Source organism: Phocoena phocoena, chromosome 2 (genome assembly GCF_963924675.1).
Source record: "Phocoena phocoena chromosome 2, mPhoPho1.1, whole genome shotgun sequence".
NCBI lineage: Eukaryota > Metazoa > Chordata > Mammalia > Artiodactyla > Phocoenidae > Phocoena > Phocoena phocoena.
The window spans coordinates 35,716,758-35,732,987 of record NC_089220.1 but is presented as its reverse complement, the minus strand read 5'-3'; the positions used below and the strand labels follow the sequence as shown (position 1 = coordinate 35,732,987).

General features: G+C 34.2%; 1 protein-coding gene across 2 annotated transcripts in view; it reads left to right on the top strand.

Annotated features, from left to right (window-relative positions):
• FUT8 (fucosyltransferase 8) overlaps positions 1–16,230 on the top strand; it is a 261,338-nt gene that overhangs the window by 97,459 nt on the left and 147,649 nt on the right. Inside the window, exon 2 of one of the 2 annotated variants that reach the window (XM_065871019.1) lies at positions 7,612–8,038. In XM_065871019.1, coding sequence (XP_065727091.1) covers positions 7,836–8,038 — 203 coding nt within the window. In that variant the 5' untranslated portion in view covers positions 7,612–7,835. Of the gene's footprint in view, positions 1–7,611; positions 8,039–16,230 lie in introns of those variants that run through there. The other variant, XM_065871018.1, reaches the window with a different exon arrangement.

Here is a 16,230-nt window from a genome sequence, read left to right as displayed (position 1 = left end):
TCCTTTTTTTTGCTGAGTAGTAGTCCTTTGTTTTTGATACATGATCATTTGTTTTGATAAATGAATGTTCTCATTCACCTGTTGAAGACCATGTTGATTTTTCCTCCAATTTTTGTCTATATATAAAGCTGCTATAAACATTTGTGTACCAGTTTTTGTGGGAACATGAGCTTTCATTTTTCTTGAGGTGATACCTAGGTAGGAGCGGGAATCCTGGGCAAGTGTATTTTTAACTTTGAAACCTAAAACTAAAACTTCTTAAGGCAAATGTAGGAGAAAATATATGTGACCTTGGATTGACATTGAATTTTTAGATATAATACTCAAACCACAATCTATTAAAAAAAACCCAAATCTATTTAAAAATATTATAACTTTTTTTATTCTGTCAAAAAATTAATTTTTTTGCTGTATGCAAGACACTGTTAAGAGAATGCAAAGGCAAGTGACAGAGTGGGAAAAAATATTTGAAAAGTCACACATCTGATCATAGACATGTGTCAAGAATATATAAAGAACTCTTAAATCTCAAAAGTAAACAATGTAATATAGAAATGTACAAAACATCCGAGTAGACATTTCACCAGAGAAGCTATATGGTTGGCAGATAAGCACATGAATAGATGATCACATGCTTAATGTCATTTGTTATTAGAGAAATTGAATGCAAATGGAAACCAGATTGAACCACTACACAACTATCTGAATTGCTTTAAAAAAAATTGAAAATACCAAATGCTGGAGAAACTGTAAAGCAACAGGAACACTCATTTGTTCCTGGTAACAATTCAGGATGATGCAGCTGCTTTGGAATACCGTTTGGCCTTTTCTTATTATAAGTGTATGTTTTCCATATGACCCAGCAATCCCCAATCCTAGGTATTTACCCAAGTTAAATGAAAACTTACAGAAACCTGCTCTTGTTTTTGAAGGTATTTTCAATAGATAACAAAGTGTAGTTTTGACTTTTTTTTTTTTTAATTTCAGCACTTTTAAAGATGTTGTTCTTTTGCCCACTTGCTTGTATTTTTTTCCAATAAGAAGCCCCCTGAAACTCTTTTTAACACTTAGGTATTCCCTCCCCCACCCCGCCGTGACTAATCTTCTCCTCCAAATTATGGTTTTATTTAAAAATACATTGGAAATTCTTTATATGCCCATGACTAAGCTAGCTTTCAATGTACATTACTTCAGGTTTGAGACAGGTTTTGTTCTGAGAAGTCCTTTTTCAAACTGAATGCAAAAATGGGGAATGCCGGTACATTTCCAAAGCTGATTAATGTAAATTGTTTTCTTGCTAATGTTGATGGGTGACTTTTATTAGAGTTTTAGCTCCTGAACAGTTTTTAGCTCACGATGACAGTTACTGTAATGTGCTGTGACTGTGCTGAAAGCTGTCGAACACCGTAATATCTGAAGTGCTGTAAACAGTGGTTGCTTTAAAAATTTACTTTTTTATTAAACCTCCTTCAGATTTTTTCTTCCTGGATAATTTTCTTTTTGGGTAATTTTTCTAAGTTGACGTATATTAGTTTCAGGTGTACAACACAATGATTTGATATATATATATATATATAGTTAAATTATCACTATAATAAATCTGGTTAACATATGTCACCATATATAGTTGTAATTTTTTTCTTGTGATCAGGATTTTCTATTTGTCTTCAAATTCACTTAACTTTTCCTCTGCAGTATCTAATTTGCTCTTAATCATTTCCAGAGAATTTTTTAATTTTTAGATTTTTAAAAAATTATAGATGTTTGTTAGTTTTTATTTCTTTTAATCAATGTATTCATTTTTAAAAATTTAAATGCTAACACATATTTATAGTAATTGTTTTAGTGTCCTTATCTGCTATTATCATCATCTCTGTCTTCTGGGTCTGTTTTAAATTGACTGATTTTCTTCTTAGTTATGGGCCACATTTTCCTACTTGGCATCATAGTTAAAAAGTACATATTTCTGGAAAAGCAATTCATAATTTCTTCAACCATGTTTCTATTGATGGGCAATTATGTTTTTTCCAGTTTGGAACTATTGTGAACAGCATTGTAATGAATACCCTTGTGATATGTTTTGTTCACGTGTTAAAATGCATAAATTCCTGCTAGTGGAGTTTCTCATCAAAGGGCATGTTTATGCAAATATTTGACATATAATGCTATATTTCCCTTTGCATAGGGTATACATATTTATATTACTTAAATAAGTACTGAATTAGTATTACGTTTAGAGGACAATCTTCTAATGAACATGGTTCACAGCAGAACAGTCCAGGCTCTTAGTCATTTGATTCTGTAACACGTTGTCACAGATTCCATCTTTTGGCCTTAGCATTAAAGTGAAGCCGCTTGAATGTGATTCTTGGAAATATCATTTTCACATAGTCAGATGCTAAAGGAAGTAGCTATTGGTCATTTTCTTATATGTTAGGTATAAGAAAAGTCAGTTTGATAGTGTTGTAAATGGTACTGCATTTTGTTGTCGTCGTTGTTGCTTCTAATGGAATGATTACACTATTTCTAAGAAAGTAATTAGGTGATATGGTTTATATTCAGTTTCTGCTGAATTACTCAGAATGTTAGTTGTTGCAAGAAGAGGCTTCTCTGGGGCTTGTTTTAGTGACTTCCCTTTGTGATTGGAATCCACTAGAATATTACCTCTTGAGGGCAGAAATTTTGTCTGTCTTGTTTTTGCAGAGACTTAAAACTCCTGAGGTGGTGGACTACGGCTGCCTTATTCTTGGTTTGGGGCTTGGAGTGGAGTGTTTGCTCTGTATTCTAGTCCACCCTTAGCCTTTAGCAGGTTTTTGTGTGCCTGCGTCACCGGATGATCTCTTTCCATGTTCTTTGTAAGTTTTGATTAGTTGCTGGACAGTGTGAACTTTATATTGTTGAGTATCTATATTTTATTGTCTTTCTTTAAAGAATGTTGAGTTTATTTTGATAGGCATTAATTTACTTTTGGATCACCTTTAGCTTGTTTTTGTAGCTTGTTTTTAAGTTTTATTATGGATCTTGTTAGCATAGCCTTTATTCTGTGACTGGAGTCATTAGACTGGTCCCATGAGCAGATCTGGGCTACAGCCCTTGAGCTAAGAATGGATTTTACATTTTTAAAGGGTTGTAAAGAAACAAGAAAAAAACAAAGAATATATGAGTTTTCTAGTTGTTTATATGTGAGGACAAATCCAATACCAGTTATTCTTTCATGGTTAGAAGTCTGTTTAGTAAACATTAATAGAAATGCTTTCAGACTTTTGGTATAATATAAAACTAATAATTATACTTTTACCAGATCTCTTATTTGCTATAAATTGAGTTTAGTTTTTATAGTATTTGTAAGAGATATTAGCAGGATATTAAGGAACTGTAATTAAGATTCATTTCTGTCCTGCATCCTGGATGCCTACTCTGTGCCCCAGACTTTGTACAGCTTGCTGGGGACAGACAGAATAATACATGAATTGAAGACCAGGTACTCAGCCTAGTAGGAAACTAGACATGTGTATTATCTAGTGCTGCATAACAAATTACCCTAAGACTAAGTGGCTTAAAAAACATTTATTATCTGTTGGTCTGGAATTGGGCCATGGCTTAGCTGGATCTTCTGGCTCAGGGTCTTCCAAAAACCTAAAATTAAAATGTAAACCAAGCTACAGTGGTGTGGTCCAGGCTTGACTGATGGAGGATCCATTTCCAAGTTCACTCACATGGTTGTTGGCAGGAATCAGTTCCTTTCCACATGGGCCTCTTCATAGGGCAGCTCACAGTGTGGTAGCTTATATCTCTTGTAACCTTATCTCAGAAGTGAAATCCTATCATTTTCCCTGTATTCTATTGTGTATAAGAAGTAAGTCACTAGGTCCAGCCCACGCTTGGAGGAGCAGATTACATAACAGCACGAATATGGGACACAGGAATCATTGACAGCCATTTTAGAAACTGCTTATAATAACATATGGTATATAAATTATATAAAATATTATAACTGTGTCTTAAAATAATGTTACAGTATTAATATGTATGACATAATAACAGTTTGCCACTGGTGTGCTAAGTGCTTCCCACAGATTATTTTATTTAAGCCTCTCCCAGTATTTGGTGGGAGAGGTAGTATGTAATATATCCATTTTACAGATAAGGAAATTGAAGCTCAGTGAGGTTACCTAACTATGATATAGCAGAACCAAGACTCTAGTTCAGACTTTGCCGATTCTAGCACCCATATTTTTAATCTGCGTATTTTGTCAACATTAAAATAGAATTACCTTTTTTGGGCACCTCTTATGTGCCAAGCCTTGTAAATGCTTTATTCATGTAAGCCTCATAATAACTCCATTAAAGCTCCTGATCTTACTACTGATGATGTGCTTTAGATTCCAGATTCAAGAAATTACTTTGAAAAATTACATATATTTTTTACATATTTTTTTTGTTTCAGAGACATTAAACAGTATAACCCAAAGAGTCTCTGTAAATACCAAAAGAAATGAATCATTTAAATACCTATTACTTTAAAAAAGTGGTATTGCTAATTAAAGAAGTTTGCAGAAGGAAACCTGACACATTTCAATCCATTTACTGTTCTGCAGATGAAGGGTAGTATGTGAATCTCAAACAGGAATGAATCTGTAAATACTTGAAAAGAAAACAACCCACTCAGAAGAAATCTTAGCAAATACTGCTATATAAATTTTAGTCAGAAATTAGCTCATGTAGTTAATGTTGAAATATTTTTACTAATAAATTTGAAGTACTTTCACTAATAAATTCATTCACAAATAAATTGAGTGGCTTTCATATCAAAGGCTGTATGTACTTCCTTCAGTTATCCTATTGTTTTTGCAGAGTGAATCTTCTAAATGAGGAAAATACGACATAGAGAATTATTTTCTCATGGCTGAAGGGTAACCATAAGATTGCGACTTATTGGCCTTTTAGACCAGTTTATTTTAATAATTTGAGGCTGTCTTGTAAAATATATGTTAATAATAAATCCTAAAGTTTTGAATGATTTTATTTTCCTTATAATAGCACTGTCTCACATTCTACATTTGTATTTGCTTTCTTAAGTGGGGCATAAAATGCAGTTGAAGCTGATAAGTTCTCAGATTCGGTGTCATATGTCATATGCCATTATGACATCCTTCACTCAACTCATTCACTTATTTATTAAAAAATATTTATTACTAAGTTGTAAATACTGCTCTAAGTACTTTGGATATGTCAGTGAACAAAATGGACAAAAATCATGAAGTTTACATTTTAGCAGGCATGGTTCAAAAATAAACAGTAAACATGATAGGTAAGTAAGCAGGCATTCATTATGGATAAGGAAGAAATTCTATACCTGCTCTTTTAAACTGTGCTAAGGAAAATTACATAGAAAACTGCTTGGTTTTCAGCTTGGCTTATTTTCGTTGATCCCTTTAAAAATATTGTTTTAAGAACAACAAAATTTGGGGAAATATCTCTCTAAAAACAGAGTTAAAATGATGCTATTAATTAAGAAAATGACCATGTTTTGCTCCTACAATAATTTCTTGCTTTATAACTCATGCATTATCAATATTGCTGCAAAAAAATAGTAATTTAATATCTTGGATACTTTTGATGGTGGTTTATAAAATCCCAAAGCACTTGGTATAACAAAATTTATGTTTCTCTAAACTTGTTTCTGTTCAAATTATATTATACTTTTGCTGGCTTTGAATATTAATGATAATTTTTTTGTTATAATTCTAAGTAAAATGTTATAGAACAACTTTTTCTTATTTGTTATTGAAATGATTCTTGTTTAGAAAACTCTGTACTTTTGTTTTTATCACACTTGTCTTTTTTTTTCACACTTGTCTAAGTTAACTTTTTGTATGAAGGGAAAGATTAAACATTTCTAATATCTTACTGGTGTAGCTTAGAATTGGCTAGGATACATTATAGGTTCAGCATATGGTATGACAGCATTTTACAGGGTTGCATGTGTTGTCACAAACAGTATTATTAACTCAAATGTTAATACTTCTTTTGTTGACTTACTGAATTAAATCCATCCCTTAGACCATCAGAGTGGATTTTTTCATTTGTTTTTTAACCAAGAATCCCTGAATGTCTGCATTTTTTCTATATAATATAAAAAGTAGACCTCACATGACTGGATCTTGTGAGATGTTGAATACCTGAGATGTTGAATAGACTTTAATTATTCTTATGTTTAGTGAATAGTGGGGTTACCTGAAATTAGAGGAATAGGGTTTTGAGAAAGGATTTTGAGAAAGAGACAGAATGAACAGTGGAGTCAATAAAAAGAATGTTCTCATTAGACTTAAGAATAGATATTAAAACAAAAGACAAAACACCAAGTTTTCTTTGGATTATTACTTTATTTGGCTTTCTAACATTCTCAGTGAGTACAATTTTTTTCATCCTTTGTTTAGTTGGTGTAAACCAGAAACAATGAGGAAAATAGTGTAGGAATAAATGGGAAGGAAGTAGAATGTTTCTGGGACACTCCTTTGAAGAGATTTTCTTTTCTTTGAATACTTGGCCATTTAAAAGCATTTGAGATTTGAGGTTCAAAAGGAGGATAATGGTAGTCCTGTGCTCTAATTTTTGAAACCTCTTCTCCAACTTTTCTATCTAGTCTTTCATAACTGTTTTATTAGTGGTTAAGTACCCATCACATTCAGTTTTGTATATAGAAACTATTTCTTTTCTTCTCTTTTATAAGGAACTCTGTGTCTGGAGATAAGACTTTTCTTATCAAATGGTATTAAAGTTATATCTTTGCCTACAAATGATCTCCTTGGCAAGAAAATTGTTTTGTTTTCAAAGGAAGTTCTAAGCCTAATGATGGAGAAGTGACAAATGAAACCAATAACCAAGCCTGAGAAAGCATATCCATTTTGTAGTTTAAGATGCTCCATAACTAAGATTTAACTGGTATTAGACTTCTATTGCAATTGTTGGTATTTTTAAATAAATTTGAGAAAGGAATAATCTACCATAATCCATATGAACCTTTACTTGTGATGTTTGGAGTGGTTGCCAGCTGCTTGATGGCTGTGATAACCTTTGCTTGGCTAATATACATGCCACTTTTAGAACTTTTCCTAAAAGTGACAATATGCCTGTCACCTGCAGAGTTAAGTGGTGTAATGGCAGCTGAGCAGTGAGATGGAGTGGGGTGGAGTTGAGATTTTGTAAGAATGAATTCACTCATGCAGAGAACATGTTTCAGTTTGAGATAATGGAAACATTAGCCCAGAATATGTAGTTGAGTACATTTTGTTTGGTTTTGAGTGGTTTTTCAAAGATAACAATCTTTTAATCTCCGTATATGTGCTGTTGCACAGTGTTGTTAGAAGGAGAAGTGATGATGGCATTTGGAGGACTTTCGGGCTTAGAGCTAATTAATGTATCTGGTACTGCCTTGATTTAATATGCAGACCTAAAAGCTTTTGCTTTTTACTTACTTTAGGCAATTACATTATTTGCCAGCCAGTTGGCTAGTCAACACCAATATGGTTCTTTTAACTCCATGAATCTCAGCATATGCCATTTTACATATCCTAACTAATTTAAATACATTTTTTATTCTTTCCACAGCGTGTAGAGTCCATGAAGCACAGGACAGTAAAGCTTCCTACTCATACCACCAGGAGGATCTCTTGGAAAGAGTCACCACAGGACTACCAGAGAGACTAATTTGTCTGAAGCATCATGTGTTGAAAGAACAGAAGGCTACTACCTTTGCACTCGCTAGAAATAGTGACGATGTTTTCAATTCCTTGAGTTCCAGGAACCCAGGAGAGTGAACTGAAACTCTGAAAATGCGGCCATGGACTGGTTCCTGGCGTTGGATTATGCTCATTCTTTTTGCCTGGGGGACCTTGCTATTTTATATAGGTGGTCACTTGGTACGAGATAATGACCACCCTGATCACTCTAGCCGAGAACTGTCCAAGATTTTGGCAAAGCTTGAACGCTTAAAACAGCAAAATGAAGACTTGAGACGAATGGCTGAATCTCTCCGGTAGGTTCTAAAAAACTGAGGGAAGAATGGTGAAATATTGTACTTTGTTTTTAGGTGCAAGGCTTCAGTCAGCTATTAAAAAATACTTAATGATTTCTGTAAACTTCTATTTTTGCAAAAATTTAAATATCTTAGTAAGGTACTTTTTGTGCTAGTGATATCTCTATGTATTTAACATAGAGAGTTACTCTATAATGGCAAATCTTATTTTGCCTATGAATTTTAATATAGAAAAACTATGCCATTTAATTTACTTATATTTTGTTTAAAATTATCTTCAGCATTTTGATAATTTTGATAAATATAAACTTTGTATGATTTAAAGTAGTACATATTAAAATTTTCATCATGGACTATAACAAACACATAATAATTGAGAGGCTGAGTTAGTCTAACTATAACTTATTAAATGAAAACGTTCATTCTTAACTAAAACAACTGTGTCTGGAATCTAGAGAATTATTATAATTGTTACTTCCAGTCTATTAAAAAAATGTGACATGGGGAATTCCCCGGCAGTCCAGTGGTTAGGACCCTGCGCTTTCACTGCCGGGGGCCTGGGTTCAATCACTGGTCAGGGAACTAAGATCCCACAAGCCGTGGTGCAGCAAAAAAAAAAAAAAAAGTAACATGTGTGCATTAGACGTCATCAACTATTGGGAAAAACAAAGACTTTTATTTTCAGGAAGCAAGTGAACATAGTGTTAAATAGATAGTCTCTATATTTGTTTTCAAAGTTATTGAATTTAGAAATTATCTAGTATCTTCTAATTCCTCATACTTAAATATGAAGGTGACTGTATACTTAGTGCTTGCTGTCTCTCAAGACAGAGGTCGGAGATTTGAGAAGATGAAGAGGTGAGAGTCGTCTAGAGGTGGTAATTGACTCTAAAGGAAGTTAGTGTAGGAAAAAAGAGCACAAATTCATTTCTTTTTGAGAAAAATATACATTGAGGAGTCGAAAGTGGAAACGTTCTGTTGTGCATAGAACTTTCAGAGTAGTTGGAGAAGAAGGGGAGAGAGCTATTTTGTGGAGGCCGAGGAGCCTTCTGTGACGAAAGAATGTATTTGGCAGTGTCATACACCCTTGGAGCCTCCCTTCCCTCACTGCCTTTCAACTCTTTATTTAGAACTCAGTTCTTTCCTTTTGTTTAGTTCCATAACATTTTCTCACCATGATATCATTTTGATCTCTTTATGTTCTGTGGAAGGCTGTGCTAGGTATTAAGAGTTTTACTGTTTCAATGAATGAAACATCAGCCCTGTTTTGTAGGCGTAGTAGTACCGTTCAGGAAAATACAAAGTACGTAGGAATTAGAAAGTGGACAGCTAAATTCTTGAATTTGTGTATCATTTTATTTTATTTTTGGGGAGAGCCAGGGAGGAAGGATCATGGAGAGAGTGGTCTTTCAGTAGAGTCTTAATCATTTGTTATGGGAACCAAAGATTGATAATTTGGAGGTTAGTAATCATAGCTATCATTTATTGAGAGTTTGTTATGTGTCAGGTACTGTGCCAAGGACTTTGCATGGATTATCTCATTGAATTCCACAGCTTCTTTATGGGATGCTGGTTCTGTTTTCATAACCATTTTACAGATGAGGAATCAATGGGATATTAAGTGATTTAATTTTTCCCTAGGTCACACTTCTCACAAATGATGGAGCTTACTTTGAATCCTGGCAGTATGCGTGGAAAGCCAGGGGTCTGATGAACGGTTTTGCCTCTCTGAATAGAAACCAGAGAGAAGTAAATGATTCAGAAATCTCAACTAAACATCTCACGTAGGAGATCAGCAAGAGTAGTTGATTTTGGAGTATGCTTTGTAGTTAAGATCTCGTTCTATGTTATGAGAGTTTTACTCCTTGAAAACATATTGCCTCTTAACAATTTAGGCTAATAAAAAATTGCTCACTTTTTTCCTAATTTCAACTTAAATATTGATAGTTCACTTGACTTGTCTGACTTCCAAGTATTTGCTTCTATTGCGTGAAGGAAAGCTTGCCTTTAATATGAGTTGTTCCTTCTGCAAAATAATCTTTGGATCTCTGAAGTCACTTTCTTTATAGTCTTTCATGTTGGCAAAAAATTAAATTCTCAACTACTGCAAATGTAGAGACAACTTCTAAGAGCTGAGACATTTAATATGTCATTCTATAACATCATAAATACAATCTGAAAGTACAGATGGAGAAAATGAGCCCATACACACACACACACACACACACACACACACACACACACACACATATAATTTCAGGAAAATATGTAAATAATTAGGGAAGAAAACCTCTTCAGACCTTTCCATCAACTTTATTGGTAGGGCCATTTGTGTTTTATTCAAAGAGATTATTATTTTAGAGCCCCTGACATAAAAGGAAGAGCAGTGGAGGCACTAGTGGCATTGGTGTTCTTTTTTCCCCTTATTGTAATATTTCATACTTTTCTGTGTCTTTTTCTTATGAGAAAGTATGTTCAGAAGGTAGACTATAAAGGATTAATTCAGATGTCTGTAAACTAGGTCATTTCTTTGAGATATGGTGTGTGGATTAGAATTGGAAAGTAACCCAGAAGCCTGAAACTACAATTTTTAAGATTCAGGACAATAATTTTAAAAAGCATTTACCCAACCCTCTAGCCAGTGTTTGCTAATTTTGTTGATACTACTACAAATTTAGGAAAATAATTTGAAAATCATTACTCTGAGGGATACAAACGTTTTAATACGATGTATGGGAGGTTGCTGCGTGTATCTCTGTGTGTACATGTGTATCTGTATGTATATTTAATTCTGCCTTATTGATGAATAATTTCTGTATGGTAAAATACACTTGTTTTAGCATACGTGTCTATGAATTTTGGCAAATCCTTATAGTCATGTAACCAGTACCACCATCAAATTATAGAAGAATTCTTTCTCCCTCCAGAATTCTGTTGTGCCCTTTTGTAGTTAAATTCTCTTCCAACTTTCTGTCCCTGGCATCCACTGATTTGTTTTCTGTCCTATGTTTGTTTCCTGTTGCAGAATGTTATATAAATAGAATCATGCAGTAGGTAGCCTTTTGAGTCTGGCTTTTTTCATTTAGCGTAATATACTTGTGATTCATCAGTGCTACTTTGTGTATTGGTAGTTCATTTTATTAAAAAAAATTTTTTGAATGATGAGTAGCATTCCACAGTATGCATGTATCAGTCTTGTTTGTTTTTAAATGCATCCACCAGTTGAAAGATGTTATTAGTGTTTCCATTTTTGGGGCAATTATGGACAAAGCTGTTACAGACATTTGCCCTGTAAGTTTTTGTGTGTAAGTGAGTTTTTATTTCTCTTGGGTAAATACCTAGGAGTGGAATGGCTGGGTCATATGTAAAGTGCATTTTAACTTTATGTAAGAAGCTGTGCAAAATGTTTTCCAGAGTACCTGTACCATTTTGCATTCCCACTCACAGTGCTTGAGAGTTATAGCTCTCATCTTTGCTAGCACATGCTGTTGTCAGCTATTTTTACTTTATGTTTTAATAGATGTGTAGTATTATCTCATAGTTTCAGTTTGCATTTACGTGATGATTAACGATGATGAGCGTTTTTTTCATGTGCTTATTTGCTATTCATATATCTTCTTCGGTGAAGTATCTATTCAAATTTGTTGCTTATTTTAAAAATTAAGTTATTTGTTTTCTTACTGAATTTTTTTAAGAAATTGGGGTTTTATATATAACATAAAATGTTTTATATATATGCGTATATATAAAATAAAAACATAGTGGCTTAAACCAATAAACATTTATTTGTTCCTGATTATTCAGTTTCAGTTGGCCTTAGCTGGGCTGTTTTCCTAATTATGTATGGGGTCACTCATGTGGCTGCAGCCATCTGGTGGCTCCATCGTGGTTGGTCAGTCCAGATGACCTAACACATGTTCAGTGGTTAGCTGGGGCCATCAGCTGGTTCCCTTCTATCTGGCTACTCTAGCAGGATAGCCCAGGTTTCTTACGCTGTAGTGTTCCAAGAGGGAAAGAGCAGAAACTGCAAGTCCTCTTGAGGCCAAGCATGAGAAGTTGCACAGTGTCCCTTCTGCCACATTCTGTTAGTCTTTGCAAATCAAAGGGATACTCCATATTCAGGGAATGGAGGTAGGAGCTGCAAAGAATTTGTAGCCATATTTAACCCACTCTTCTCATCTCTAGAAGTAATGTTGAATAGATTAGGTCAAATCATGGAGGTCTTGAGCAGCCAGAGTTTAGTGTAGGCTTGGTCGATAGATAATAGGGAACCGTAACTGGGTTTTCAGCAGAGGATCGATGTAGTGAAAATGGTTGAGGAAGATTTAGATTTTCAGATGGATTTGGGCCATGTGCTTGACTGGAGTGAAATTAACTGGAAAATACAGTATTAATCTAGACACGAGGTGATGCTGACCTAAATTAATGATTTAATCTGTTGGCTTTGGTACCAAGGTACATCTGCTTATGTTCCCATGTTCCCTTCATGCTCTTATTTGACTTTGCCCACATATCCCTTTCTTATTTGTTGATTGCCAGCACATTGAGTATACATGTAGTAGTCTTTCTTTTAAAAACTTAGAAATCATCACTCTTTTTTTTGGGGGGGGGGGGCGGTACACGGGCCTCTCACTGTTGTGGCCTCTCCAGTTGCAGATCACAGGCTCTGGACACGCAGGCTCAGTGGCCATGGTTCACGGGTCCAGCCGCTCTGCGGCATGTGGGATATTCCCGAACCAGGGCACGAACCCGTGTCCCCTGCATCGGCAGGCGGACTCTCAACCACTGCGCCACCAGGGAAGCCCGAAATCATCACTTTTTAAGCCTGCCACCCTACAGGAATGCCTTTCATCTTTCATGTTTGTTTTGTCTTAACCTTTAGTAATGTGAAATTGCTATCAGTTCACAGAATCTTTTCTTTTTAGGGCTTGAACCTGACAATCTTCCTCTCAGAGTTGAAATTTAGCAGAAAACACCTGGAAGATTATTGAACCTTGTTCAGAAACCCCTTGAGCAGTGAACCTCAGTGACAAAAGTCAGAACTGGACAGAACTTGTAACATTTAAAGAGTGCTTAATTGACAGCTTTCCTCTTAACTTAATTCCTTATTCTATTTCCATTTATTTTGGGGAACATAATTTTAAAAAATTCAAGTGTGACTTTGTGGCCTTTTAATAAGATTTGTTTGTTTGGTCCAGGAAAGAAAAATTTTCTTCTGGAATTTAGATGTTAGCTATAAACTGTAAATTTTACAGAACACAGAGGAAGTATAATTAGCTTACGATTATCTGTTTTTCTGAGCTATGTACTAGTCTCCTTGGTTGGATTAGAGCTGAAGCAATAATCTTCTGGTGGAAAAATTTGTCTCAGGCAACAAAATTATGAAACACTGACATGGGTAGAAAGGGGACTGGTAGGATTTTTCACAGGTCATATCTTACTTCTTCTTTTTGAGAAGCTGGTATTAGAAATTGGAGATGTGTTTGTTCCTGTTAGTTGGTTGGAGGATTTGCTGTTGGCAATCTTCTCCATAATTGCTCATCTCGCTTATAAAGAGTGTACCGCTTGTATTCCTACAGCAAGTGAATGGGTTGGAGTGTGTAAAATATCTAGCTGTAACCTTCCATTCTTTTTTACTTTTAGTTTTGCAGCCCTGCATCCCTTATTCCTTATGCTATCAAGAATATCTGGGCTTCCCTGGTGACGCAGTGGTTAAGAATCCACCTGCCAATACAGGGGACATGGGTTCAAGCCCTGGTCCGGGAAGATCCCACATGCCACAGAGCAACTAGGCCCGTGCACCACATCTACTGAGCCCGTGCTCTATAGCCCGTGAGCCACAACTACTGAAGGCCGCGCGCCTAGAGCCCGAGCTCCGCAACAAGAGAAGCCACTGCAGTGAGAAGCCCGTGCACTGCAATGAAGAGTACCCCCCGCTCACCGCAAGTAGAGAGGGCCCCACACAGCAACAAAAGACCCAATGCAGCCAGAAAATAAATAATAAATAAATAAATTTATTTTTTAAAAAAGGATATCTTATTTTTCCTTATGGAAAATACTCCTTCCCTATGTTAGAATATTTTAGTGAGATTTTTACTCAAGATTCCTAGCCTTCTCAGTCTGACAATCAGATGCTTTCTCCCTGGAATTTGTATTAACCTTTTCATATATTGCTGTATTAGATTTGCTAGTGGATTTTTTTCCATGTTAACAAGACATGTTTACCTTTAATATTTCCTTCTTATAATGTCTTTTGGGTTTTGGTATTAAGTTTGTACAGGAAAATTTTATTCTCTGGAAGGGTTTGTATAAAATTGGTATTCGTTCTATTTTAAATCTTTGTTAGAATTCCAGTGACGCTGTCTGGGCCTGCAGTCTTTTTTTTTTTTTTTGGGCTGCAGGGGAGTGGAGCTTGGTTTGGGTAAGGACAGGAGACATGTGGGAAGGCTTTAAATTCTAGATTTGATCTTCTTAATAGAAATTGGACCATTCACATTTTCTATTTTTTCCTATGTCAGTTTTGGTAAAATGTGTTTTTCAAGAAATGTGTCCATTTTATCAAGGTTTTCAAAAGTTGCATAAAGTTGTTCATAATTCCTTTTTACTTTTCTTCTTCAGACCTGTAATATCTGTAGTACTGTTTCCTTTTTCATTCCTGATATTGTTTATTTGTTTGTATTTTCTCCTTTTATCTTGCTAAGAGTTTATTGATTTTATTTACTTTTTCAAAGAATCTCTGGTTGTTGTTTTCTCCTGTTGTATGTCTGTTTCTATTTTATTGATTTCTACTCTTAGTTGTATAATTTTTTTCTTGTAGTCTCTGGGTTTGTTTCTCTGTTCTTTTTAAAGCTTTTTCAGAAAGAATTTTATGTTATTGATTTTAAGCATTGCTTTTTTTCTAACATTTGCCTGGAGAGCTGTAAATTTCTCTCTAAGCACAGCTTTAGAGAGCACAGTTGCATCTTGCAAGTTCTGACAGTGACCTATTTTAATTGTTATTCAATTAAAACTATTTTCAAATTTCTTTTGTGATTTTTTTTTTTGTTCTTTAACTCACAGTTAAAGGAGTGTGTTGCTTAATTTCTAAGTGGGACTATTCTGTTATCTTTTTGGCTTTGATTTCTAGAGTGTTCTTCAACCAGATAGAATTATATTCTGTATCATTTCAGTTCTTTGAAATTTTAAATGGCTCAGCAAATGACTTACATTGATGAATGTTTTAAGAGAAATGTGTATTCTGCTCTTGTTGGAAATGCTCTTCTACACATGTCATTTAAGTTAGGTTGGTTAACTGTGTTACTAGTATTTTCTAAATTTATATAGAATTATTTTTTTAATCTGCTTGTTCTATCAGCTAAAAGGAAAGCCATGTTAAAAATCTCCAACAGTGGTTATTTCTTTTTACCTCTGTCAACTTTTCTTTGATACATCTAAAGCTATTTCATTTGCTACAGGAATATCTTATTTTCTAATGACCTCATTTGTCTTTAATAATACTTTTTTAGCTATAAAGTCTTATTTATTTGGTATCAGTATTAATATTGCTACACTAACTTTCTTTGTGTTAGTGTCTGCATGACATTTCTTTCATCCTTTTAATTTTAACCTTCATGTGTTTTTTACTAAATATATTTAAACAGATTTAATTATTTGAAGTGTTTCTTATAAGAATAGGATTGGATTTTATTGTTTTTTTTTTTGTTCAGTCTGTTAATCTCTGCCTTTTTATTCAGTTGTTTTATCCATTTACATTTAATGCAATTACTGGGTATAAGTCTACCACATTGCTATTTTTTCCTCCCTTTTGATCTCATCTCTTATTTTTTTCTTCACTGTTTCCTTTTGGATTAAACAGTTTTTTTAATTGTTATTCTGTTTTCTCAATTATAATAGTTTTAGTTATACATTTTTATTCTTTTAATGGTTACCCTGGATACTATCAAATATACCCTTTTAATGCAATCTGTCTTAAGGTAATATTTTTATCATTTCTAGAACAGTGCAAGAATTTTGTCCTACTTAAATCTTTAACACCCCTCCCCCACATCCACTTTTGGTCTTTTTATTGTCATATATTTTAACCCAATGTCTGTTATAAACTGCACATTATGTTTTTATAATTTTGATTTAAATTGTCATATTCCTTTATAATTAACTATATATTTATTCTTCTTAATGTTGTTTATTTCATT